The 14,080-nt window shown below is 41.1% G+C and overlaps 1 protein-coding gene across 1 annotated transcript in view; it reads left to right on the top strand.

Moving 5' to 3' along the window:
- Positions 1-414: 414 nt before the first annotated feature.
- The window catches only part of LOC105524018 (vascular endothelial growth factor receptor 1), a gene marked incomplete at its 5' end in the record, with an annotated part of 163,356 nt that continues 149,690 nt past the window's right edge, over positions 415-14,080 (top strand). The window contains one exon of the mRNA XM_011959103.1: positions 415-617. Coding sequence (XP_011814493.1) covers positions 415-617 — 203 coding nt within the window. The remainder of the gene's footprint in view (positions 618-14,080) is intronic.

Here is a 14,080-nt window from a genome sequence, read left to right on the forward strand (position 1 = left end):
GCAGGAATGTGTCTGCAGATGTTGATGACATACCTACCCCACACAAGGCCCTGTTGTTTGTTCTGTGGGAGACATAAAAGGCAAAGTCACAGAATCCTGTCATTGTGAAGTCCCTCAGTTACTTTCTGGGACCATGGCTCACAGATTTGTGAGTATTTTTTAAAGCACGAGTTTTATTTTTTAAAGAATAACTATTGTTCCAAAGTGGGTCTCTAAGGAGTGAAGAGGGCTCTGTTAATAGCCCCTAATGGGGAGCGCTATTCTTGTTCTGTGAGGCGTGGCTGTTGCTCCAACACTGCCTGCCTTTAGATCCCTTCCCAGATCTGACACAATTTGGCACGCACAGGAGGCTCAGTCAACACTGCCCAGCTGGGTGATGGTTGGGCAGATGGTGTTTGTTGCCCAATCTGCCAGACTGGTATGGCAAGTCCAATAAACATCTCCATGGAACCAGCAGGGACATCAACAGAGTAGCAATCTGCAGGCTTCATCGCCTAGCCTTGCTGTCTCCACTTTCCCCCTGTGGGGACCAGAAGGACCCTTGTAAGGTGGGAATGCACCAGGAACGTGGTCCCTTCATCCCCAGACCAAAAGGAGGTGTTCATGCTTTCATGCAGGTCAGCACTGTGATGGGCAGAGAGCAGCACATGGCTGAACAGATTGCCAAAGCTTCAAAAATACGTCAATGGAATCACTGTCATAATTTCATGAAATAAACTTTAAAGAGAAAGTATTGTTTCTATTCATCAAAATTCTCCTCTAAGGGAAAATAAGCAAAAACAGTTTACATTTTGCAGGAAGAAAACAAGAAAGCTCCCAAAATAAAACCCAAACTCATAGCCACATTAGTTGGTTGAATTTTTTAGGCATAGATTTCTTAGGAAATCTATGACATTATCTAATGTTGCTTGGTTAATGTCTAGAGTCTTCTCTGGTTTTAAATTTCTGTTTTCCACATGGCCTCATTCTCTCCTCCCCCTGCCCATCCAAAGAGCTTCCCTCCCTTACTCATCTCACCTCTGTCCCTAACATGTGGTTCCTTCCATGTATTTTCTGAAATGTGTGTTTCTTCTACCACTAATATTCCAGTAGGAACTGGTTTCCAAAGTTTTGATCAGGAATTGTCTAGGGTTCCTACCATAGAGTCACTTGAGTCCCTGCATTGCCAGGAGGCCACAAATGCAGACAGGTTGGGTAATGGATCCTGTTTTTCCTCTCACATCCCTACTGGATGCATTTGCTCAGGAGACTAGTGAACATGTTGGGGTGAACAAAGGTGGGACTCTCAGTCTCTGGATGACATGTCTGGAAACCCAAGTGAGATTCCTAGAATGGCAGCAACCTGAGACTGACGTGCATCTGCAGAATTGTCCTTCAAATTCTCTAAAGAACTCCTAGGAATTTTCTGGCCCATCTGCACACATCTTCATCAAAAACCTAGTACAAGGTCAGGTTTTGCTGGATTTATTTTTTCATTTTGATGAAGACGTGAAAGACGGGAAACAGATATTTCTAGGGTTTAAAATACACACTGATGATGTTGTTGTTTGCAATCGCAGATTTTTTCTTGGGAATTAGACCCCTCTACATCCTGACTGTGCACTCCCTCTAGGGCTGAAGTATGAAGGAGATTATTCATTCTGTCCATCACTGGCAGACAGCTGATTAGGACCACATGGCGAGAGTTTAGAGAACAGTAACTTAACTCTTAACCATTTTCTTTTCCAGCTATGTGAAAATTGGATGGACGACATTCTTGATATCTTTAAGCCCTGCCATGTCACATTTTCCTTCTAAAAACATTTCTGTCAATAAACACCAAGGGAGTTTGGCTATAGAAGACCCTGACTTGTGATTGGGACAGAAGCCACTCATGTTGGTAGACTTGTTGGCAGTCAGGAACAAATGCATCTTCTCTCCTTGGACCCTGCCCCAGACCATGTATTCTCCTAGGATGTCCTAGGAATTTCCTCCTTATCACTTGGTGTGTGGACGTGTAAAATGTTCAGGCCATTCCCTCAGAGAGAACAATTTCTGGGGCTCTCTAAAATCCATACCAGAAAAAAATTTCACATGCCATCTCTCTAGAGCCACATTGCTAAGATTTACTAGCAACAATGCAGTTATACATCGTCAGGCATTTAGTAGAACTATATAAGTACTCAAAAAGAATCAGAATGAACATAGTCCTGAATAAGCTACTTGGACACAACTTAAGACTTTGAAAAGTTGATGACTGTGGTGGAATTACGAAATCTAAAGATGGGCTGGGTGTGGTGGCCCATGCCTGTAATCCCAGTACTTTGGGAGGCTGAAGTGGGCAGATGACTTGGGGTCAGGAGTTCAAGATCAGCCTGACTGACATGGTGAAACCCCATCTCTACTAAAAGTACAAAAAAAATTAGCTGGGTGTGGTGGCGCATGTGTATAGTCCCAGCTACTCGGGAGGCTGAGACAGGAGAATCGCTTGAATCTAGGAGGTGGAGGTTGCAGTGAGCCAAGACTGCGCCACTGCCCTCCAGTCTGGGTGACAGAGCAAGGCTCCGTCTCAAAAAGAAAAAGAAAGAAAAGAAATCTAAAGGTGGTAATGAAGTCCAAAGGCAATAAAACTGACCATATTCTCTCATTTTTTCCCCTGCAATCAAGAAGTGCAAAAAACAATGGATCAAAACTTTATGGTTTTAAGGATTTTTTAAAATCTCCCTCAAGTGATCTTTTAAGAAAAATAAGCAAGGGACTTTTTCAGAAGAAATCCCCTTAAGCTGAAAAGGCTTTACGTTTCTGGCATTTCATAACTTTAACAATGATAATGAAATGCTTGCCTTGCTTGGAGATGAGGAGATGACCTGTTTTTATCTTTATGGTCCTTCCAGTTCTAATATTCTACAGTTTTTCCTTTAACTATTGAAAATATTTGTTGTGTGTCATTTGATGTATTTTTGCTGAATTATGTTGGCTAGCTGATTGTGTTGTTCAAAATAGGTAGCTTACTAAAGCAGTAAACACCCCTCCCTTCCTTCCTTCCTTCATCAAATATCAATTAATAAGCTACAGTTGAAACAACATGATCCAGGCTTCAGACTGGTTTCAAATTCCTGTTCGGATACTCACTAGTTCTTTGACTTTGGACAAATGACTTAATAAGGAGAATGGTTAACATTTAGGTGGACATTAATCCATGCTGGGTGCCATCCTAAGCACTTTGCATTCGTTAACAGATTTTATCCTCACAACAATCCTGTGAAGTAGGGCTCTCATTTTAAAAATTAGATGTGTGTGCGTGTATGTGTGTGTGTATGATTTTTTTTTTCCTAGAGCAGTTTCAGGTTGACAGCAAAATTGAGAGGAAGGTACAGAGATTTCCTAAATACCCCTTGTCCCCACATACATTGTCTTCATTATCAACATTCCCCACCAGAGTGGCACATTTGTTTCAATTAATGAACCTACAGTGAGACATCATAATCACCCGAGTACAAGTTGACACGAGGGCTCACCCTTGGTGTTGGACATTCTATGGGTTTGGAGAAACATACAATGACATGTATCCACTTACAGTACCATACAGAGTATTTTCACTGCCTGAAAATCCTCTGTGCTCTACTAAGTCATCCTTTCCTTAATCCCAACCCCTGGCAAACACCTATCCTTATCTTCTTTTTATTTTTTTTGAGATGGAGTCTCATCCTGTTGCCCAGGCTGGAGTGCAATGGCACAATCTCACCTCACTGCAACCTCCGCCTCCTGGGTTCAAACGGTTCTTCTGCCTCAGCCTCCCAAGTAGCTGGGATTACAGGTGCCCACCAACACACCCAGCTAATTTTTGTATTTTTAGTAGAGACGGGGTTTCACCATGTTGGCCAGGCTGGTCTTGAGCTCCTGACCTCGTGATCCACCCGCCTCGGCCTCCCAAAGTGCTGAGATAAGAGGTGTGAGCCACCGCGCCCGGCTGGCAAACACTTATCTTTCTTACTGTTTCCATAGTTTTGCCTTTTCCAGAATTCATGTAGTTGGAATCATACAGTATGTAGCCTTTTCAGATTGGCTTCTTTCATTTAGTAATATGCATTTAAAGTTCCTCCATGTCTTTCCATGGCTTAATATCTAATTTCTTTTTATTGCTGAATAATATTCCATCATATACTTTTATATTCATAGTTTATATATTTTTATATTCATTACATAATTATATTCATAGTTTATCTACCCATTCACCTACCAAAGGACATCTTGACTGCTTCCAAGTTTTAGCAATAATGAATAAAGCTGCTATAAACATCCCTGTGCAGGTTTTGTGTGGATCTGATTCTTCAGATCCTTTGGGCAAATACCAAGGAGCATGATTGCTCAATTTTTGGGCAGTTGAATGGCTAGTTTTGTAAGAAACTGCCAAACCATCTTCCAAAGTGGCTGTCTCCTGTTGCATTCCCACCAGTAGCAAATGACAATTCCCATCACTCTGCCTCCTTGCCAACATGTGCTGTTGGCAGTGTTTTGGATTTTGACTGCTCTAATAAGTACGTAATGGTCTCTCATTGTTATTTTAGTTTGCATTTTCCCAATGACATGAAGTGGAGCACCTTTTCATGTGCTTATTTGTGGTCTGTATGTCTTCTTTGGTGAAATGACCCATTTTAAACAGGGTTGTTTGTTTTCTTACTGATGAGTTTTAAGAATTCTTTGTATGTTTTGGAAAACAATTCTTTCTCAGCTGTATCTTTTGCAAATATTTTCTCCCAATCTGTGCCCTGTCTTCTCATTCTCTTGATGTTGTCTTTTGCAGAGCAGGAGTTTTTAATTTTAATGAAATCCAGCTTATCAATTCTTTTGTAGATCATGCCTTTAGTGTTGCATCTAAAAAGCCATTGTCATACCGAAGTTCATCTAGGTTTTCTCTGGTTATATTCTAGGAGTTTTATAGTTTTGCATTTTACATTTAGGTCTCTATGATCCATTTTGAGTTGATTTTTCTAAAGAGTGTAAGGTCTAAACTCATTTTTTGTTCGTTTGGTTGTTTGTATGCAGATGTCCAGTTTTTCAGCACCATTTATTGAGAAGATGATTTTTGCTCCTTTGTCAAAGATCAGTTGACTGTATTTATGTGAGCCTATTTCTGGGCTCTATATTCTGTTCCACTGACCTACTTGTATATTCTTTTGCCAATATCACACTGTCTTGATTACTATAGCTTTGTAGTAAGTCTTGAAGTTAGGTAGTGTCAGCCTTCCAACTTTGTTCTTCTCCTTCAATATTGTGTTGGCTATTCTGGGTCTTTTGCCTCTGCATATAAACTTTAGGATCAGTTTGTCCATGTCCACAAAGTAACTTCTGGGATTTTGATTGGGATTGCATTGAATCTGCAGATCAAGTTGGGAAGAACTGACATTTTAACAATATTGAATCTTTTTATACGAGATGAAATATCTCTCCATTTATTTAGTTCTTCTTCAGTTTTGTTCATCATAGTTTTGTAGTTTTCATCATATGTATAGATTCTTATACATATTTTGATAGATTTATGTTTAGGTATTTCATTTTTGGGGGTGCTAATGCAAATGGTATTGTGTTTTTCATTTCAATTCCACTTGTTTTCATTGCTGGTATATAGGAAAGCAACTGACTTTTGAATTTAACTTTGTGTCCTGCAAGTGCTATAGTCTCTTACTAGTTCTGGGGGTATTTTTGTTGAGTCTTTTTGATTTTCTGTACAGATGATCACATCATCTGTGAACAAAGGCAGTTTTGTTTTTTCTTTTCCTGTCTGTATACCTTTTATTTCTCTTTCTTGTCTTATTGCATTAGTTAAGACTTCCAGTGTGATGCTGGAAAGTAGTAGTGAGAGAGAACATCCTTGCCTTGATTGTGATATTAGTGGGAAATTATTATCATAGTCATCTCCATTTATTTCTCAAAAAGGGTAAGTAACTTATTCAAGGTTATATAACTAGTGCATGGCAGAGATGGCAACAAAGTTCTTGCTTGTAACCACCTCCCATAGTCAAGAGTGTATATATGCAAAACATTTAGGACAGTGTTTGGTGTATAGTATGCAGTATATAAGTGTTTATTATTATTAATACTACCACTCATTATTACCATTTTTTGAGCTTGGTTTTCTCAACTGTAAAATGAGAAGAGTATTACTTCGGCGGCTATAAGGAGACTAAACGAGATAATATAGACTGCCTAACACTTAGGAGGCAGCAGTGATCAGTAGTAATCCCTATGTGTGAAAAACACTGTGCCAGACAGAGTAGGAAGTACAAAGATGATACCCACAACTTTTAGGGGGCCTCCAGTTTGGTGGGTCAAAGAAAATGAGTTACAATTAACCATACTGCAAAGCATGATGGGAAAAGAACAGTAAAAGGGTTCTAGACGGGGAGTGCTCTGCCTGGGACACTCCCCCCCACCCAGCTCTTCTGTAACAGCTCACTCTTCCTCATTTTTCAGGTCTCAAGTTAAATATCACCCCTCTGGGAAGCACCCTAGGCCCTCCCAAACTCGGGATGGTGCTCCTACTGACCTTTCACACAGGACTCACCTCTCACAAGCTCTAAGGGCAGGACTGAGTCCATCCTGCTTACCATGATAGCCCCCGGACCCAACACAGGGTATAGTACGCAGAAGGTGCTCAGTAAGTCTTTGTTAAATGAAAGAAACATGGGATTTTTAAGTCTTACCTGACTTCCTTGACTTTAAAAAGGAAATTGAGGGAACACTGAGAAAATGAGACAAATGTGGGAGTCAAAGTCACATCATGTGACTAAATCATAATCCTCAAATTTTCCAACACACTAGAGTGGTGAACAGGGATTAGCAAAATGAGATTTAGCAGGAATACATATAAAGGCCTGTATTTGGCTTGCAAAACCCACTATCTACCCTAATACTGGATGGGGGAAGCCATGACTGAGACAGCACACATGCAAAAGACTTCAGACTTTCAGTTGACTCCATATTTACCAAGAGAATGTATCCAATCTTGGGATACATTAAGAAATATGTAGCACCCAGCCAGGCATGGTGGCTCATGCCTGTAGTCCCAGTGCTTGGGGAGTCCAAGGCAGGTGGCTCACTTGAAGTCAGGAGTTTGAGACCAGCCTGACCAACATGGTGAAACCCCATCTCTACTAAAAATACAAAATTAGCCAGGCGTGGTGGCACATGCCTGTAATCCCAGCTACTTAGGAGGCTGAGGCAGGAGAATCACTTGAACCCAGGAGGTAAAGGTTTCAGTGAGCTGAGATGACACCATTGCCAGACTCCAGTCTGGGCAACAAGAGCAAAACTGTCTCAAAAAAAGAAAGAAAGAAAGAAATATATAGCACCCAGAATAAAGGTGGTGCCAGACTTAGGTGGTGCCAGACTTACTGTTTAGTTTAGACCTCAAGAAGGACATTAACAATAGGAATTTCAAGCAAATTATTAATCCCTTTACACTTCATTGTCATTATCTTTAAAATGGGTGCCTGCCTTATAGGGTTGTGGGCATTGAATAATTTGATGATTTTGTTATTTTCATTGGCAAGGAGCAATTGAAAGGACTGAAATATTTATTCTAAAAATATAAAGAACTGGGTGGGAAAATAGGAGACATGAGTGACAGTCTCCAAAGTTCTCTTATGTGAAAAAGAGATTAAGCTTCATCTTTATAATCCTAGATGGCAGAACAACTATCTAAGAATTTCAGCTTGACTTAAGGAAACACTTTCTAACATGCAAAGCTGTCCCAAAGTGGAAGGAATGCCTTGGGAGTGGTTAGTCCCCATGCATCCAGGAGGCAGACACTCATTTGATGGGACCAGATCAGATGGGGCCTCAGGACCTTTCCACTGCTGGGATTCATTAAGCACCTGGTGTAGGTCACTATCATTTATTGATGTCTGGCCCAGACTTGTTATTAATACATACATCATCTCATTTCATCCTCGAAACAACCCAATAAGAGAAATTCCTTTACAGAAAAGTTAGAGAAATTCAATACCATGTTTAAGGCCGCATACTTCTGAAATTATCCAATCAAAGCTTTGGGCTCAAGTCTGGCTGACTCCAAAGCCCCTGGTCTTTCTAACGTATCCTTGCCTGGGCTCCCACCCCAACTCCCTCAGACCTTTGTGTGCGTTATAAAATGGGAGAGAAGGGACAGGAGCACATGCAGGGTTGCAAACTGGAAGTATGCAGGCTGGATTCAGCGGGCACACATGTTTTGATTGGCAGGCACAGCACTTTTGGCTGCCAATGCTTAATAGCTAGAAGAGTTCACGTAAAAATTTCATTTCCTACTTGTCTTTAAAAACTGGAAACACTAGCCACACTGGCCCATATTTCCACTTGGCAACAATGGACTGCAGCAAGCAGGGACGGCCCCCTTCAGACACGGACTCACGTTCCCTACTGCCACCACGCCTCCTGTCCCACCTCCAGTTCCTCCACTCGTGTGCCTGGCCCCCAGAGGGATGTCAGTGTGCTACTCCCACTGTGAACATTTCAAATGAATGCATAATAAATTGTGAGTTTAGGAACAGGAAAGTGCCTGTCCCACATTCCAGTGAGGAGGCTGAGCCCTAGAGAGTCCCGTGGTGGCGCGGGTCATCAGTGCAGCACTTCGACACAGCCGGACTCCTTCCTCCCCTCAACTGCCCGCCCCCTACCCCGACCCCCCTGCACACAGCTATGCTGATGGAATGCATCGGGGCTGTGCTCTCAGAAAATCCACAGTCCCCAGTGTCCCCACTGGAGAGGGGAATGATCAGGCATCCTTTGCACCTGAGAGGGAATTTCCTCCCCAGGCTCCAGAAAACAGGGCTTGCTCTGGTGTGACTGTTGGTTCTTTTTTTTTTTTTTTTTGAGATGAAGTCTCGCTCTGTCGCCCAGGCTGGAGTAGAGTGGCGCGATCTCGGCTCACTGCAACCTCTGCCTCCCAGGTTCAAGCGATTCTCCCACCTCAGCCTCCCAAGTAGCTGGGACTACAGGCGCCTGCCGCCACACCCAACTAATTTTTTGTATTTTAGTAGAGATGGGGTTTCACCGCCTTGCCCAGGCTGGTCTTGAACTCCTGAGCTCAGGCAGTCCTCCCACCTCGGCCTCCCAAAGTGCTAGGATTACAGGCGTGAGCCACCATGCCTGGCCAACTGTTGGTTCTGAGAGGGTCCTCACCATCTCCTAAAAAGTCCCCAGCACCTTACAGCTGAGAGCTAAGCAGAGGATCTGATGACTCAGGCTTGGTTTACATGGTGAGACTTCATCCGTCTATTGCTTTCCATTTCTAGTCCTGTCAGAAGGCTCCATGTTACTCCTGTTTCTGGGCCCTCATTTCTCTCCCACTGAGTGTGAATATTTGAAGATGTAATTGTCATGCTTGAGTCATTCAGGAGTGTCGGGGCCAGATTTTGGTGTGGTGGAGGGAGACTAGCCTCGGATCAGGAAGCATGAATTCAGTTTTTGCTCAGCCATTAATTGTATTCCTGTGCTTGTGGAAAGGTCTCTCCTGTCTGGGCCTCAGTCTTCTCATCTGTAACATGATAGGCAGTATTAGGGCATCTTAAAAGTCCTTTGACAGTTTTATAATGTTATGATTCAGAGGCAGAGCTGGGAATAAATAATAGGACTTGGGACATGGCCAAAAATCTTAGCAGTAGAAGAAAGATTTATAGTAATCCATTAGAGTTCCTTGCTTTTGCTTTTTCTTTTCGTTTCCCTCCCTCTCTCTTTCCTTCTTTTCTCCCTCTCTCCCTCCCTTCCTCCCTTTTTCCCTTCTCCCTTTCTCTTTTTCTTTTTCTCTTTTCTTCTGAGATGTCTCAGAAGATCAAGATGAAGATCTCTGACTGAGGTCAGTTATGTGGTTAACAGAACCTAGAAACCGCCAGCCAGCTTCGTGTGAAAACCCAGAGAGCGCAGAAAGCTGAGACCTTAATCTTACAGTCCATGAAGCTTCAATCTAGCCAGCATTCCACTCTCACTGAGATCTTCAACTCACTTACTCAGATCTTAGCTGTAAATTTTTAAAAGGAGGTCCCTACTTCCCTTCAAGGCAGGTATTAGTACTTTTTCATCTAATCAACATGAACACTTGTGTGTGAGGTGTGTGTGTGTGTCTGCTCAGCTAGACTCTGAGGACTTGAGTCCAGGGACTGTCCGTGTGCACAGTGCTGGATACATAATACGTCCTGATTTCACCTTTCTTTCTTGCTTCATCTTATATCTTCTCCGTAAACATCTGTTGACAGTGTGCCATGTGTCCGCCTCTGCTGGACATCAGATTGAGGGGATTGGTTATCCTGATCCCCTGCCGCTAGATACCCACATTCCAAAGAGCATTCCAGGGGGCTTAGGCGAAGCCAGAGGAAGGAGAAAAGGAACCGCCACTCCTGTTCTCTCCTTTCTAACTCTTCTCCTTTACTCTGCTCCTTGCTATTCAATCTGCTGTTATAAGTGAGGCAGTGCAAAAAAAAAAAAAAAACAACCAATGTCTTTCCTCGGTGGAAAGGCGGGTAGTAGGCAAAGAGCTCTTTTTTAGAAAGAGGCATTTCTTATTTTTTTTTAATCACACAAATAATACATTTTTAAATGTTTCATTTCAGAATGGCATCTTGAGTCTGAAACACAATGACTTTTCTCTAAGTTTACCCTGCTCAAATAGAAATATTTGTGTAACATGTAAGTATCTGTCTGTACGGCAGAAACTAGCAACTGATTTTCTGATATTCCTAAGCCAGTCTCCGTGAGATTTTTCATTACCTTTGAATTTGTATATGAATCCACCAAATGTGGCGACAGTTGTTATATTTTTAGCTGATAAATTATAGTTGAGGTTTTTATGCTATTCATTTGGGTAATCAGGATAGCTTACTAGGAGATATTAAATTGCACATTCCATGTGGACCATAACACCCACCCACACCAGGCAAGTATTCCCACATGTGTGAAGGCAGAGATGTTCCATTATGCTACCTGCCCACCAGGGGCTGCCAACAAGGAACTGAAGGACACTTTTTTTTTGTTAGAGACAGGGTCTTGCTCTGTCACCCAGGCCGGAGTGCAGTGACACTGCAGCCTTGAATTCCTGGGCTTCGATTGATCCTCCTGTCTTAGCCTCCAGAGTAACTGGGACTATAGGTGTGTAGCTAATTTTTAAAAATTTTTGTAGACACGGGGTCTCACTATGTTGCGCAGGCTGATCTCAAACTCCTAGCCTCAAGTAATCTTTCTGTCTTGGCCTCCCAAAGTGCTGGAATTATAAATGTGAGCCACCGCGCCCAATCTTGAAAGACATATTTAAAATCATGATGATTCTATCACAGGGGAACATTTTATTTTTTGCGAGTGGCCCAAACTGGATGCAGGAGGGGAGTGGGAGAGAAATGCTACAAAGACTCATAAGGTGAGGAGTTTACCCTGGGAGATCTCTGGGAACCATTCCAGCTCAGCCAGCTCAGGAAACAGTGGATCATCATTTCTAAGAAAGAGACTAAACCTCTGTTTTAGTTCAAAATAAGTTTTATTGAGATATAATTTACATTCCACACCTATTTAAAGTGATGATTCAGTGGTTTGTAGCATATTGACAGATATATGCAACCATCATCACCACAGTCAATTTTAGAACATTTCATTGTCTCAAAATAAACTCCATAGGTTTTAGCTATCACCCCTTATCCCCCCATATCTCCCTAACCCGAAACAACCACTAATCTACTTTGTGTTCCCATAGATTTGTCTCTTATGGGTATTTTATATAAATAGAATACATAATTTGTATTCACTCAGCATATTTTTGAGGTTCTTTCATGTTGTATCATGTATCAGCACTTGATTTCTTTCTACTTCTGAATAATATTCCATTGTATGGACATATCACATTTTAGCTATCCATTAATCAACTGATGGACATTTGAGTTGCTTCCACCTTTTGCCTATTATGAATAGTGCTACAGTAACATTTGCATACAAGCTTTTGTGTGGACATAAGTTTTCATTCTCTTGGGTAGATACCAAGGGGTGGAATTGCTGGGTCATATGGTAATGCTATGTTTAACCGTTTGAGGAACTGCCAGACTGCTTTCCAAAGTGGGTGCACTACTTCACATTCCCACCAGCAGTGGATGAGAGTTCTAGTTGCTCCACATCCTTGCCAACACTTGTAATTATGTCTTTTTTATTATAGCCATTTTAGTGGGTATGCAGTGAATCTCATAGTGGTTTTGATTGGTATTTCCATGATGGCTTATGATGTTAAGTATCTTATCATTTGCTTATTCACTGCTTGTTTATCTTCTTTGGGAAATGTCAATTCAGATCCTTTTCCCATTTTTAATTAGCTTCTCTTTATTATTGAGTTGTAAGAGTTTCTCAACTTTTTATTATTTCATAAAATTGTATATTATATTTTATATGTTCTAGAGATATAATATATAGATACATAATATATCTAGATTTTTATGTATTCTAAACATATAAGTATATAGGTTATATATGTGGATTTTAAAAATCTATTTGAGACATATAAAAATATATTTTATACATTCTCAATTTAAGTCCCTTATGAGATATATAATTTGCAAATGTTTTCTCCCATTCTACAGGTTATCTTTTTACTTTCTACACAGTATTCTTTGAAGCATGCAAATTTTAAATTTTGATAAAGTTCAGTTTATTTTTTCTTATGTTACTTGTGCTTTTGGTATCATATATAAGGATCCAATGCCATATTTGAGATCATGAAGATTTACCTCTGGTTTCTTCTAAGAATATTATTATTAGGCCAGGTGTGGTGGCTCATGCCTGCAGTCCCAGCACTTTGGGAGACCGGGGTAGGAGGACTGCTTGAGCCCAGGATTTCGAGACCAGTCCTGGCAACATAGTGAAACCCTCATCTCTACAAAAATTTTTTTAAAAAAATTAGCTGGGTGTGGTGGCACATTCCTATAGTCTGAGCTACTCAGGAGGTTGAGGTAGGGGCATCACTTGCACCTGGGATACTGAGGTTGCAGTGAGCCATGGTCATGTCACTGCACTTCAGCCTAGACAAAGTGAGACCCTGTTGCAAATATATATATATATACAATATATTATATATTATATAATATAACTATAAAATATATTTTTTTATAGTTAGCAATTTTGGGTTAATATTTGTATATGGTGTGATATAAGAGTCCAACTCCATTCTTTTGCATTTGGAGTTGTTCCAGCAATATTTGTTGAAAAGATTGTTCTTTCCCCACTGAATGGTCTCCTTGAATATCAAGTGGCCATAGACACATGGGTTTATCTCTGGACTCTCAATTCTATTCCATTGATACATTGTGCCAGCACCACACTGTCTTGATCATTGCAGTTTCATTTGAAATCAAGAAATCTGGAGTACAGTCTTCCAAGATTGTTTTTGCTTTTCAAGATGTTTTTTGTCTATTCTGGATCTCATGCAATTTCATATGAATTTTAGAATCACCTTGTTAATTTCTATGAAGTCATCCAGGATTTTTTTTTTTTTTTTTTCTCGCTCTGTCACCCGGACTGGAGTGCAGTGGCCAAATCTCAGCTCACTGCAAGCTCCGCCTCCCGGGTTTACGCCATTCTCCTGCCTCAGCCTCCGGAGTAGCTGGGACTACAGGCGCCCGCCACCTCGCCCAGCTAGTTTTTGTATTTTTAGTAGAGACGGGGTTTCACCGTGTTAGCCAGGATGGTCTCGATGTCCTGACCTCGTGATCCGCCCGTCTCGGCCTCCCAAAGTGCTGGGATTACAGGCTTGAGCCACCACGCCCGGCCCAGGATTCTTATAGTTATTGCATTTAATCTGTAGATCAATTTGAGGGGCATTAACATCTTAACAAAATTAAGTCTTCTAATCCATGAACATGAGATGTTTCCCACTTAGTAGATCTTCTTTAATTTCTTTCCATAAAGTCTTACAGTTTTCAAAGTATAAGTTGTATGCTTCTTTCGTTAAATATATTCCTAAACACTATATTCTTTTTGATGCTGTTATAAATGGAATCGTCTTCTTAATTTCATGTTCAGATTGTTCATTGCAAATGTATAGGAATATAATTCATTTTTGTATGTTGATCTTATATCC

The sequence above is a fragment of the Colobus angolensis genome, unplaced genomic scaffold, assembly GCF_000951035.1.
Source record: "Colobus angolensis palliatus isolate OR3802 unplaced genomic scaffold, Cang.pa_1.0 Scaffold113, whole genome shotgun sequence".
Taxonomy (NCBI): Eukaryota; Metazoa; Chordata; class Mammalia; order Primates; family Cercopithecidae; genus Colobus; species Colobus angolensis.